The sequence below is a fragment of the Vulpes lagopus genome, chromosome 6 (assembly GCF_018345385.1).
Source record: "Vulpes lagopus strain Blue_001 chromosome 6, ASM1834538v1, whole genome shotgun sequence".
In the NCBI taxonomy this organism is placed as follows: domain Eukaryota; kingdom Metazoa; phylum Chordata; class Mammalia; order Carnivora; family Canidae; genus Vulpes; species Vulpes lagopus.
Genome location: NC_054829.1, coordinates 100,319,674 through 100,334,575, shown reverse-complemented (window position 1 = coordinate 100,334,575; position 14,902 = coordinate 100,319,674). Strand labels below are relative to the sequence as shown.

The 14,902-nt window shown below is 35.2% G+C and overlaps 1 protein-coding gene across 1 annotated transcript in view; it reads left to right on the top strand.

The window, feature by feature from the left end:
- SLC9B2 (solute carrier family 9 member B2) overlaps nucleotides 1-14,902 on the top strand; it is a 58,660-nt gene that overhangs the window by 19,689 nt on the left and 24,069 nt on the right. Inside the window, exons 6-9 of the mRNA XM_041757653.1 lie at nucleotides 1,320-1,462; nucleotides 2,389-2,516; nucleotides 4,271-4,446; nucleotides 11,962-12,068. Coding sequence (XP_041613587.1) covers nucleotides 1,320-1,462; nucleotides 2,389-2,516; nucleotides 4,271-4,446; nucleotides 11,962-12,068 — 554 coding nt within the window. The remainder of the gene's footprint in view (nucleotides 1-1,319; nucleotides 1,463-2,388; nucleotides 2,517-4,270; nucleotides 4,447-11,961; nucleotides 12,069-14,902) is intronic.

Below are 14,902 nucleotides of genomic sequence, written 5' to 3'. Positions count from 1 at the left end.
TGAATTGGGCGTTATAGTAAAACATTTTGTGTTGAGAATTTGACCACATTTCTGTCCAAATACTGCATCCTTTCAAGTTCAATTATTTAGGAATGATTAATGATTGCAATCATTTTTTAAAGATTTATTTATTCATCTTAGAGAGACGGGGCCGGTGCAAAGGGAGAGAATCTTCAATCCAACTCCCCACTGAGTATGGAGTCAGACTCGGGGCTCTATCCCATGATCCATGAAATCACGACCTGAGCCAAAACCAAGAGAGTCAGATACTCAACCTTCTGAGCCATCTAGGGACCTCTAATTCTAACCATTTAAATCTGCATATTAAGACCTTGTCTTAGTTCTTCTAATATATTATTTTAATTTTTTTATTAAAAGTTTAATATTATTTCATCTAGGGACTAAGGATAAAAGAAGTGTTTTCTGGGATTACAGGGTAGTCTCTTTCACATCTCAAGTGCAGAAAAATACCTGTCAGAATGGTAAAATCAACAACACAGGAAACAACCGGTATTGCCAAGGTTTTGGTAAAAGGGGAGCACTCTTACGCTGTTGGTGGGAATCCAAACTGGTGCAGCCACTCTGGAAAACAGTATGGAGGTTCCTCAAAAAGCTAAAAATAGAGCTACCCTACAACTAAGCAATTGCACTACTGGTATTTACCCAAAAGATACAAAAATACTAATTCAAAGGGACATTTATAACCCGAACATTTATAACAGCATTATCTATAATAGCCAAATTATAGAAACAGCCCCAAGTGTCCATCGACCAATGAATGGATAAGGAAGATGTGGTATATTCATATGCAATGGACTACTACTCATTCTTGAAAAAGAATGAAATCTTACTATTTGCAAGGATATAAAGAGAGCTAGAGAGTATTATGCTAAGTGAAATAAGTCAGTCAGAGAAAGACAAATACCATATGATTTCGCTCACATGAGGAATTTAAGAAACAAAACAGATGAACATGGAGGAGGAAAAAGAGAGGCAAATCAGAAAACAGACTCATAATTATAGAGAACAAACTGATGGTTACCAGTGGGGAGTTGAGTGGGGTAATGGATTAGGTAGGTAATGAGTATTAAGAAGGGCACCTGTCCTGATGAGCAGGTGTTATATGGATGTGTTGAATCACTATATTGTAAACCTGAAACTAATATTATACTGTATGTTAACTAGCTGGAATTTAAATAAAAACTAAAAAACAATATTAAAGAGACATGAACTCAAAAGATAACTAAATAAATAAAATGCCAAAAATATTTTCTATATTTAACTACTAACTAAAGAGTTATTTGACTTTTCCATTTTAGGCATGCTGCTTGCTGGGTTTCTTATCAGAAATATCCCTATCATCAGTGATAACGTACAGATCAAGTACAAGTGGTCTTCCGCTTTGAGAAGCATAGCCCTGTCTGTCATATTGGTCCGCGCTGGCCTTGGGCTTGATTCAAAGGTTTGCAGTGTAAATTTCTAATTATTGACTAGGAATTGTAGTGGTAGTCTGCAGCTAGTGGTAGTCACTAGTGGTAGTCACTGAGCTTTAAATACTTTGCATGACATCTCAAGAAGAGATTGGAGTTTATTTCATGCAGGACTGACTATTCCCAGAAGATGTTGCTATATTCTTTCTTGGAGTAATGTGGAATTCCTGTTTGGGGACAGCACTAAGAATAAAGGCTCCCCTTTTCTCTGACAGAGATGTAGATCATTCTTAAAATTAATGGTCAAGAGAGAAGATATCTCATTTTTGATGTGCAAAGCCTTATGCAAGTGTTTAGAGCTAACTATACCAGCTCAAGAAACTGCTTGGTACATAGGGTGAGTCTCAAGTATACTTATTTTATGCTATTACTAATATATGTTCTTGAATTACGGAATGAATGTTCTTAAGGATGAATATTTTCACCCTCGCTTCATTATGAGGCCACAAATTATTAAAAAGAAAAAAAAAAGCTAACACTAAGAGTTAGAAAGTTAAATCAGCTAGTTTGGGGATTAATGAGCACAGACTCTGGAACATCCTCCCTGAGTTCAAACCTAGTTGCATAACTTATCAATTTCATGATCTTAGGCAAGTGACTTTACCTTGTACCTTTTTAGATAAGGACATCTAAAAATAATCCCCATTATAATCCCTAACTATATCATACGGTTGCTATGAGGACTAAATAAGCTATCTTCAAAACACTTAGAACACTGAAATGTTTGTTAAATAAAACTCATTACCTGGAAAATTCATGATAACCCAGGCATGGTCTGCATACTGAAGAAAAGTTTGTTTGTTTGTTTGTTTGTTTGTTTTGAACAAAAAGTATTTAATGTCATAATCTCTTTCTGTCTTTATAGGATTATTTTAGTATCTCTATTTGTATATTTCAGGCCCTGAAGAAGTTGAAGGGTGTTTGTATAAGATTATCCATGTGTCCTTGTCTTGTGGAGGCCTGCACATCTGCTCTCCTTGCCCACTTCCTAATGGGTTTACCGTGGCAATGGGGATTTATACTGGGGTAATGATTTTTCTTTGTCATATGAAAATAGTGCAGGGATGTTAGGGCTTTCTCTGATTCCATACAAGAGAATGCATAACAGCATTTCTTAGGACATCGGAAAATACAACATAGATATTTCAGCATAATCTAAATATTGTAACTTCAAAATATAGTATATGTCTAACTTTTACAGCAATTGTGATTTAAAGTATTGAAGAAGTAATGGTCTTTTACCTACACCTGATTCCATGCCAGTGAGAGAAATGTCATATCTCACCTCAAAGTCTGTAGAAAGGATGATAAATACATCAACAGTAGTCCACATCTAATACTGTTTTTCTCCTTTTTCTGTCACCAGTTATAATTAAGTGCTTCCACTGTCTCTTCCTTCCACTGCCAGTTCTTCTAATGGGTTAATAGCCATGAGAAGTAAATAAATATAAAAGTAGTTAGTAAGAATTTAGTATTAATATTTAGGGAAGAAAAAAGAAATTCTTACTCCTCATGGTTGAGACTGTGGAGCTGGACTGCCTGGATTCAAATCCCAACCCTGTGACTTTCCAGTATGTGACCTTTGGCAAGTTAATGAATCTCTCTTCATCCCAATCTCCTGATTTACAGAATGAAGATAGCAATTATAGCTACTTTCTAGGATTATTGTGAGGATTAAATTAGCTAATATATGTAAATCTTTTAAAATAGACTTTGGCACACAGTAAGCACCGTATAACATTTTCTGCTGTTACTGCTCCTACTGGGTTCTATCACCGTCACTGCTACTATGGCCTTCTCCTAGTCTGTTTTCTATTTTATATACCAAGTCCCAAAAGAATGTCTAACATCAGTCGGTTCCTATTTATTTATTTAAAATTTTATTTATTTATTCATGAGAGACAGAGAGAGAGAGAGAGAGAGAGAGAGAGAGAGGCTGAGGGAGAAGCAGGCTCCCTGCAAGGAGCCCAATGTGGGACTCAATCCCGGAGCCCAGGATCACACCCTGGACCAAAGGCAGACGTTAAACCACTGAGCCACCCGGGTGTCCCAGATTGGTTCCAATTTAAAAAGCATGTGGCTGTGTTTTTCAACCCTCATACCATGAATGCTTTAGTTTTGTTTGTTTTTTTTAAAGGCAGATTCCTGGAACTGAACCCCATTAGGTCTTCTGTACCACCCATAATTAGATATTTTTGGGCAACCCAAGTAACTCCAGTATAGGTTGTCTGGCCACATTTTGACATCAGTGTAGAACTTGTGTGTGTGTGTGTGTGTGTGTGTGTGTGTGTGTGTGTGTATTTCTGATTTAGTGATTTACTGCCATTTGAAAGATGGCAGTTATCTAAAATATAACCTCTAGGGATCCCTGGGTGGCGCAGCGGTTTGGCGCCTGCCTTTGGCCCAGGGCGCGATCCTGGAGACCCGGGATCGAATCCCACATCGGGCTCCCGGTGCATGGAGCCTGCTTCTCCCTCTGCCTGTGTCTCTGCCTCTCTCTCTCAATCTGTGACTATCATAAATAAATAAAAAATTAAAAAAAAAAATAAAAAAAATAAAAAAATAAAATAAAATATAACCTCTAAATCAATAGCTTTATCTATAATTTCAACAACAATAATCTAAAGTATAATCTCTAAAACAATAGCTTTACTATAATTTCAAACAATAGCTTTTACTATAATCTAAAGTATAACCTCTAAAACAATAGCTTTACTATAATTTCAACAACAATAATAATGAGTAAGCTGCTATCACATTTTAAAGTGCTGCCTACTTAGTTTTGTTTTAGGTGCTGTATCTCCAGCTGTCGTGGTACCTTCCATGCTCCTTTTGCAGGAAGGAGGCTATGGGGTTGAAAAAGGCATCCCGACCTTGCTCATGGCTGCTGGCAGTTTCGATGATATTCTGGCTATCACTGGCTTCAACACATGCTTGGGCATGGCCTTTTCCACAGGTAAACAAGGAGCTGTTTTCTTGTGATCTAAAGACATTAATCATGATGTTACAAGCTAGGGATATTTGCTTGATAATTGAATAAGGCAGACTAAAATAGGGAAAGCAACTCTGAGAGCTAGTTCTATACCTAAGGAGGGACCTGTAGCTTCCTATTTTATTACCTTCATCCTCTGGACATGGGCTGTTCCAGTGTTCTGGTCAGTGCATTAGTTAGGGATCCAGAGTAGCAAAGTTTAAGGAAGGATTCGAATAGTTTTTGCATGGAGCCTCCTGGGAAAGTTAAATTTTGCAGACTTCACACTTAGTAGGTTTTTCAAAAAGCACAAATGACTAGAGAGCCATCCAAGTGGAAGGAATAGCATTCTTCCAAAACAGGAAGAGTTTCTGCTCTCTTCTCTTTAACACGTTACAGGCGATACAGCAATGATGGTTATCTTATTAATACTTACTAAGTGATATGGATGTCTTTTATGCTAAGTAGTAGTAAAAGAAAGGTGTAAAGCATTTTTTGTCCCACACTATTATTAATACTTTTATTCTCCTTTGGAACAGGAGTTTATTTTTAATCCATGTCCAAGATTGGGAGATAAGATTTGCAATTCCATATTACTGACAAAATGTAATTGTAGCCTACATTTAGCTTCCAATTATTGTGGGAACACACTTTCTTGGAAAGTTATGTGTTCTTAGTCTCTCTACCCCCACAGTTATCTTACCATTTTACATTTATGCTGATTACTTAGAACCTCACCCCTTTCATTGCCCTAAATTTGCCTTACATCCAGTAATTAAATTAATCTTAGCAAAACATTGTTTTCATAGTGTTACCTTTTGGTACAAGAACCAATGAGATTTCCTTATTATCTAATAGGTCAAATCTACACTCTCATCTTTCTTTTAATTCTACTGTACCTATCCAAACTTGTGTTCTCACTGCCTTCCTGGTATACATCTTTGTTTACCTTTTTGTCTTCTCCTCCCCAGCTTTATTGAGGTATAACTGACAAATAAAATTGTAAGACATTTAAGGCATATGACATGGTGATTTGTTATACATACATTGTGAAAGGATCCTCTGTCGAATAAATTAGCACTTCCATCACCTCACCTATTTACCTATTGTTGTTGAGAACATTTAAGTTCTGCTTTCTTAGCAAATTTCAGATATCCAATATAGTGTTGTTACAGTTACCATGTTAAACATTAGATCCTCAGACCTCCTTCATTTTATACTTGAAAGTTTGTACCCTTTACCAGCCTCTCCCTGTTTCCCCTACCCTCGCCCCCCCCAGCAACCACTTTTCTACTGGCAGGTCTGAGTTCAACTTTGTTTCTTTACATCTTTAAAACAATGGTTCTCAGCCTCAGCTGCATACTAGAATTACTTGGGATGCTTTTAAAAATACTCATCTGTGGGCACTACCTTAAACCAATTAAATCAGAACCTTGGGAATGGAAACTAGGCATTAGAGCAAGAGCTTGCTTTAGAATCATAGGGGAGGGGGAAAAGGAGGGGGAGAGGCGGGGTGGGGTGGGTTTACAGGGGTTTTCATAATCTGGGGAGAGTATGGGTTATAGATAAAGAACTTTCCAAGTCAACAATGCTATGTTCCCTCTGTGCTGCTCCACTAAATGTGGTCCGTAGACATTATGGATGAGAACTACCCGCCGAGCCTCTTTATACTGTGGATCCCAAGCCCTGCCAGGCTTACTGAATCAGAATTTTTAGAGGTGGGTCCAAGAAGTCTTTTTTTCTTTCTTAAGCAACCTTACATACCAGAGACTGAAACTAATTAACTACTTTCTACACATTTATAGTAAATTATTTACTGTAATAGCTTGAGACATATGCTATTATCACAGCTAGATGATTCTGACAGTCACACCATTACCTAACATAGAGCTGCCCAGCTTAATAAAATGACTACAGAGGTAATTATTTTTTTAAATAAGAGAAATGAGTGAAACTCTCAGGAAGGAATAACTGTTGCCCCCCTACCCACCTTAAGTCCATTAGCTGGGGCCCTGTAAATCAGACTGACAAAAAACAAATTAACAAGAGAAAAGCAGTTTGTCATCCTGTGCACCCTACTTACAGAGGGGCATACTCAGTGATGACTAACTCAAAGGGGTGGTTAGACTTTGGGTGTGTGCATGTGTGCATGCCTGCATTCATGTAGCATCTTAGCAAAGAACAATAATTTTGTAGAGAAGACCAAGACAAAGGAAAAGAACTTTGAGCTTTCGAAGGTAGCAAATTGTGGAAAGGCAAATTGGGAAACTAATGGTAGCTAGGGCTGCTTTTAACAAAATTTGTTATGCACATTACTCTGGTCCTGTCTCTGGGCTGGTAAGGATCCAAAATTGTCTCAGTGGTTAACTTCTGTCCTTCCTGGTGGAGGAGAGAAAAACACTTTAAATATTTATGTCCTTTTAGGCAAATATAGGGAGATAGATGCCTTTTCTTGATTCTGCTGCTTCTCAGTTGTCTTCTGCTCGAAATAATCCTTATGCCAAAGTGACATATCTTGGATGGTATGTTCTGCTACCCTACACTACAATAACAAGAAACCACATAACTAGTTAGTACATTTTTTCTTACAACAGTGGGAGAAAGTGGCTTATGTGTTGAGCAATTTATTTTCAGTATAATATACTAACAGGTTATTTGAAATTAAAGTATTCTAAATTCTGTTGGCTATGGACGAAAACAGATTCTACTTACCTATACATTATATTTCTTTCTTGTTGTTTTTTGGGGTTTTTTTGTTTGTTGGATTGATTTTTTATGTCAAGTTTTTATGTAAATGCCAGTTAACATACAGTGTAATATTAGTTTCAGGAGTAGAATTTAGTGATTCCTCACTTACCTATAATACCCAGTACTCAGGACTCAGTGGTTGAGCATCTGTCTTTGGCTCAGGTCCTGATGCCAGGGTACTGGGATCAAGTAACTGCATCGGGCTCCCCAGAGGGAGCCTGCCTCTCCCTCTGCCTATGTCTCTGCCTCTCATGAATAAATAAATAAAATCTTAAAAAAAAATACCCAGTACTCATGACAAGTGCCCTCCTTTATACCTATCACCCATTAGCCTACCTCTCTTGCAGCAACCCTCAATTTTTTTCTATAATTAAGAGTCTGTATTATGATTTGCCTTTCTCTTTTTTTTTTAACGCATGCTCATCTGTTTCATTTCTTAAATTCCACATGTGAGTGAAATCATATGGTATTTTTCTTTCTTTTGCTGACTTAATTATTTTAGCATTATAGTCTCTAGTGCCATCCATGTCATTGCAGATGGCAAAATTTCATTCTTTTTTTCATGCTGAGTGATATTTCTATTACATCTTCCTTATCCCTCAATCAGTTGATAGATATTTGGACTATGTCCATAATTTGGCTATTGTTGATAATGTTGCTATAAACATTGCAGTGCATTTATCCCTTAAAATCAGTATTTTTATATCCTTTGGGTAAATACATAGTAGTGCAATTGTTGGATCCTAGGTTAGCTCTATTTTTAACTTACTGAAGAACCTCCATACTGTTTTTCAGAGTGGCTGCACCAGTTTACATTCCCACCAACAACACAAGAGAGTTCTTTTTTCTCTGCATCCTTGCCAACATCTGCTGTTTCATGTATTGCTAATTTTAGCCATTCTGACAGGTGTGAGATGTTATCTCATTGTAGTTTTGAGTTTTATTTCCCCGATGATGAGTGATTTTGAGCATCTCTTCATGTGTCCGTTAGATATCTGCATGTCTTCTTTTAAAAAGTGTCTATTCATGTATTTTGCCCATTTCTTAACTGGATTATTTGGTTTTTGGGTGTTGAGTTTTATAAGTTCCTTATAAATTTTGGATACTAACTCTTTATCAGATATATCATTTACTAATATTGTCTCCCATTCCAAAGGTTGCCTTTTAGTTTTGTTGATTATTTCCTTCACTGTGCAGAAGTTTTTTATCTTGATGAACTCCTAATAGTTTATTTTTGCTTTTGTTTCCCTTGCTTCAGGAGACATATCTAGTAAAACGTCGCCATGGCCAATGCCAAGGTGGTTATTGCCTATGTCCCTCTCTATGATTTTGATGGTTTCCTGTCTCACATTTAGGTCTTTCATCCATTTTGAATTTATTCTTGTGTATGGTGTAAGAAAGTGGTCCAGTTTCCCCAACACCATGTATTGAAGAGACTGTCTTTTTTCCAATGGATATTCTTTACTACTTTTTCAAAGATTAGTTGATCATAGAGTTTGAGGGTTCATTTCTGGGTTCTCTATTCTGCTCCATTGATCTATGTATCTGTTTTTATGCCAGTATAGTACTGTCTTGATGATTACAGCTTTGTATATAACTTGAAGTCCAGAATTCTGATGCCTCCAGCTTTGCTTTCCTTTTTCAAAATTGTTTGGCTATTCAGGGACTTTTGTGGTTCCATACAAATTGTAGGATTTTTTGTTCTAGCTCTGTGAAAAATGCTCGTGGTAATTTTCATAAGGATTGCATTAAATGTGTAGATTGCTTTGGGTGGCATATACATTTTATAATATTTGTTCTTCCAATCCAAGAGCTTGGAATGTTTTTCCAAGAAATCTTCAATTTTTTCATTAGTGTTCTATAATTTTCAGAGTACAGATCTTTTGCCTCCTTGGTTAGGCTTATTCCTAAGTATCTTATGGTTTTTGGTGCAATTATAAATGGGATTGATTACTTGATTTCTCTTTCTGCTGCTTCATTATTGGTGTATAGAAATGCAACAGATTTCTGTACTTTGATTTTGTATCCTGCAACTTTGCTGAATTTGTGTATCAGTCCCTAACAATTTCTTGATGGTCTTTCAGGTTTTCTACATAGAGTATCACATTATCTGCAAATAGTGAAAGCTTGACTTCTTGCTGATTTGATGCCTTTTACTTCTTTTTGTTGTCTGATTGCTGAGGCTAGGACTATGTTAAATAAGAATGGTGAGAGTGGACGTCCTTGTCTTATTCCTGACTGTAGATGAAAAGCTCTCAGTTTTTCCCCATTGAGGATAAATTAGTTGGGGGTCTTTCATATATGACCTTTATGATGTTGAGTTATGTTCTCTCTATCCCTACTTTGCTGAGTGTTTTTGTCAAGAATAGGTACTATACTTTGTCAAATGCTTTTTCTGCATCTATAAAGAGGAACATATGGCTCTTACCCTTTCTTATCATGTTGATTGATTTGCAAATATTGAACCATTCTTACAACCTTGGAATAAATCCCACTTGATTATAGTGAATGATTCTTTAACTATTGGATTCGATTTGCTAGTCTCTTGAGAATTTTTACATTCATGTTCATTAGGAATATTGACCTGTAATTCTCTTTTGTAGTGCAGTCTTTGTCTGGTTTTGGAATCAAGGTAATACTGGCCTCATAATATGAGTTTGGAAGTTTTCCTTCCATTTCTATGTTTTGGAACAGTTGAAAAGAATAGATATTAAGTCTTCTTTAAATGTCTGATAGAATTCCCTTCAGAAGCCAGCTGGCCCTGGACTTTTGTTTATTGGGAGATTTTTGATTCTTGATTCATTGTTTTTGCTGGTTATCAATCTGTTCAAGTTTTCTATTTCTTCCTGTTTCAGTTTTAGTAGTTTATGTCTATAGAAATTTACCCGTTTCTTCCAGATTGCCGAATTTGTTGGCATGTAGTTTTTCATAATATTCTCTTATAATTACTGTATTGCTGTGTTGTTTGTTGTGATCTCCCCTCTCTCATTTGTGATTTTATTTATTTGGATTTTCTCTTTTTGAAAAGTCTGGCTAGGAGTTTATAAGTTTTATTAATTTTTTCAAAGAACAGCTCCTGCTTTCATTGAGCCTTCTACTGGTTTTTTGTTTGTTTGTTTCTGTATTATTTATTTCTGCTCCAATCTTTATCACTTCCGTTCTTCTGGCTTTAGGCTTCATTTGTTCTTCTTTTATTAGCTCCTTTAGGTGTAAGGCTAGGTTATATATTTGAGATTTTTCTTGCTTCTTTATGTAGGCCTGTATTGCTATATAATTCTCTCTTATGACTGCTTTTGCTGCATCCTAAAAGTTTTGGAATGTTATGTTTTCATTATCATTTGTTTCCATGTATTTTTTTATTCTTTTCTTTAATTTCCTGGTTGATCCATTCATTCTTTAGTAGAATATTCTCTCTTTTTAAAGATATTTATTTATTTATTTATTTATTTATTTATTTAGAGAGCATGAGGAAGGGGAGGGGCAGAGGGAAGGGAGAGAGAGAATCTCAAGCAGACGACACACTGAGCATGGAGCCCAATGCAGGGCTCAGTTTCACAACCCTAGGATCATGACCTGAGCCAAAATCAACAGTCAGATGCTTAACCAACTGAGCCACCCACATGCCCTTAGTGTAGGATGTTCTTTATTCTCCATAAACTGGTGGTCTTTCCAAATTTTTTCTTGTGGTTGACTTCAAGTTTCATAGCATTGTGATAGGAAAATATGCATGGTATGATCTGTCTTTTTGTATTTGTTGAGGCCTGATTTGTTACCCAATATGTGATCTGTTGTGGAGAATGTTCCATGTGCACTTGAATATGGACTTTGCTGCTTTAGGATGAAATGTTCTGAATATATCTGCTAAGTCCATCTAATCCAGTGTGTGATTAAAAGCCATTGTTTCTTTGTTGATTTTCTGCCTAGATAATCTGTCCATTGATGTAAGTGTGGTGCTAAAATCCCTTACTATTATTGTATTATTACCGATGAGTTATATGATGATATTTCAGAGAAGCTATACAACTAATAAAGGCTCATCTGGGAACAATTTAAAAAATAATTTGTTTTCAGATTTACTTTTAGAAATAACTTTTAGAAACAGTAAGTCCCCTACATTCATTGTAGTAAGAAAAGATTCTTAGGGCTCCTAGCTGGTTCAGTTGGAAGAGCATGTGACTTCTGATCTTGGAGTTGTGAGTTTGAGCCCCATGTTGAGTGTAAAGAGTATAAATAAATAAATAAATAAATAAATAAATATTTTTTAAAAAGAGAGATTCTTGATTTTAAGTTACTATATTCTACACATCAGAGCTACTAAAATCAAAATACATTATGATTTTAAAAAATTAGGCTCTTAAATGGCAATTTGAAAACTAGATCTGTCTTTTCACTCAACCTTTACCTATTGTATAGTAGAACAAATTAGCTCTGATTCATAAATTTTATTTTATTCATATTTTCCTAGGCCCTTTAGTAAATTTTTATTGAAATAAATGAACAAAAAGGCGTCCAAATCATTGTGTGTGCCTGTTTTGGAATTTATCTGCAATAATATGCATAGCTTTCTTATAATACAGGCCCATTTTATTAGACATTTTAAGTCACATGTATTTAAGAATGTGGAGATCAGGAATTATCTATATACTTTTCCTTCTATGTAATTAGATGCTTTATGTTGATGATTAAAGTAAAGTCTAAGTATTTATGGATTTAAAATTCTGTCTGAAGTTTATCTTTTTATATGTTTTTAAGGCTCTACAGTTTTTAATGTTTTCAGAGGAATCTTAGAAGTGGTCATTGGTGTGGCAGCTGGATCTCTTCTTGGATTTTTTATTCAGTACTTTCCAAGCAGTGACCAGGTAAAAGAAATAATTTATAGGAAAGTCATGCTTTAAAATGTCATTGGAAAAACATTCTGGAAGAGTCCTCTGAAAGCCAATGTGAAGAACATAATCTAGAAAATAGCTCCTCATTCTAAAATTGTTAATTGCTGAAGCAGTGCTATCCATGAGATTTATGAAGAGGGCTAGAGATAAAGTTGACCCTTGAACAACATAGGGATTATGGGTGCTAACCCCCTACACAATCAAAAATCCATGTATAACTTTTGACTCCCCAAAAACTTAACTTCTAATAGCCCACTGTTGACTGGATGCATTTCTGATAACATAAACAGTTGATTAACATGTTTTGTATGTTGTAGGTATTATACACTTTTTCTTACAATATAGTAAGCTAGAGAAGAGAAATTATTAAGAAAATCATAAAGAAGAGAAAATATATTTATAGTAGTGTACTGTATTTATCAAAAAAAATTGGCATATAAGTAGACCTGTGCAGCTCAAATCTATGTTGTTAAGGGTCAACTGTGTAAGATTTTAATACAACCCTAGAATTCTTTTTGAAAGATTTTATTTATTCATGAGAGACACACAGAGAGAGACAGAGACATAGAGGGAGAAGCTGGCTCCTTGCAGGAAGCCCGATGTGGGACTGGATCCCCAGACCTGGGATCATACCCTGAGGCAAAGGCAGACGCTCAACCACTGAGCCACCCAGGCATCCCCAACCCTAGAATTTTTTCTCTAATTTATATTATGTAAACTTCAAATTTTACCAAGAAATAAATAACATCAATTCCAAATACATAAGCCTTTTTTATTATTTTTTTTATTTTACTATTATTCATAATGTTCAGCTAAATCAAGATATAAAATAGCTTTTAGACTTCTTTTTTTAGTATCAGCATATCTTAGATTCTAATTTTATCAAATACCTAAACTTTAATATCTTATTATAACATCATCTAATATTTCTTACCAAGGAGATCAAAGTTCTTTATTTTTTTTTCAAAGTTCTTTATTATGCACACTGATTTCTTAATATTCACAGAGTTTGTTTAGTTTTGTTTTACCCTCCTAAGTCCCTTGGGATAGATAAACATATAAAAGTCTTTCTTTTCTATAAGAACTGGTATTATTTTGAGATTTCAGGGCATTTTGAATGGAATTAGAAACTCAACTAAAGTAGAATTTTAAGAAAATTAATATTTCCATTGCCAGAAGGTATATTCATTTGAATTTTTACAATGCTTTTAAAAACTCCAACAAAAATTATAAAAGATTTTATGAATCATAAAATAAAATTGTGAGATTTTCTAATTACAACAAAATAAAGAGAAAAATTATGGCCTACATTTTGTTGCTTACTATATATAAAAATGATGTGGTAAGTACAGTAAAGTGACACTCCATTTAATATGGAAGCCACTAGCTAGCTACATATGGCTATAGCAGATAGAGAACATTTTAATGGCAAGATACAGAAATTTCCAACATCCCTGAATGTTCTTTTGGAAAGCACTGATCTAAAGCAATCATATAAATCTATGTAGTCTAGTGTAAACCATGAAAAAGACCCATGAAGAGAGTACTATTAATATAATCTTTTTTATTGATGAGGAAATTGAAATTTATGGAGAAGTGACTTGAACAAGTTCACATAGCTGGAAAGCAGCAGAGCTGGGAATGAACTCTGGTAATCTACCACTAGAGCCTGCATGCCTCCAAATCAAGAACTTCTAAAGAAGTACTTGCTTGCCTTCTAAACTGATCATAAAGTTTGGGCCATGACAACATTTTTCTAAATATGTCTCCTAAGACGAGGGAAACAAAAGCAAAAATAAGCTATTGGGACTATATCAAAATAAAAAGCTTTTGCACAATGAAGGAAACCATCAACAAAACTGTAAGACAGCCTACTAAATCGGAGAAGATATTTATAAATGATATATCCAATAGGACTTAATATCCAAAATATATAAAGAACTTCTACAACTCAACATCAAAAAAAACAAATAATTCAATTAAAAATGGACAGAGTATCTGAATAGTTTTTCAAAGAAGGTATACAAATGGACAACAGACACATGAAAAGATTCTTGTCATAACTCACCATTAGAGAAATGCAAACCACAATGAGACATTACCTTACACCTGTCAAAATGGCTAAAATAAAAAAGACAAGAAATAATGAGTGTTGACGAGGATGTAGAGAAAAAGGAACACTTGTGAACTCTTGATGGGAATGTAAATTGGTGCAACTGTGGAAAATTGTATGGAGGTTCCTCAAAAAATTAAAAATAGAAATACCATATGACCCAGTAATTCCAGTACGGGGTATTTACTCAAAGAAAATACTAATTTGAAATGATTATGCACCCCTATGTTTATTGCAGCATTATTTACAATAGCCAGGATATGAAAGCAACATTAGTGTCCATTAATAGATGAATGGATAAAAAAGGTACAGTATATACATGGAATATTGAGCAGCCATAAAAAAGGATGAGATATTGCCACTTGCAACAACATGGATAGATCTAGAGGGTATTATGCCAAGTGAAATAAGTCAGACTGAGAAAGACAAACAGCATATGATTTCACTCACATGTGGAATCTAAAACCAAAACGAATAAACAAACAAAAAGCAGAATAAAGCCTATAACAAACTTATGATTGCTGGAGGAGAGAGAGGAGGGGGATGGACAAAATGGATGAAGGGGAGTGGGAGGTATAGGCCTTCAGTTATGGAGTAAGTCATGGGAATAAAAGACACAACACAGAATATAGTCAGTGGTATTATAATAGTGTTGTATGGTGACAGATGATAGAGCTACACTTGTGGTGATCAT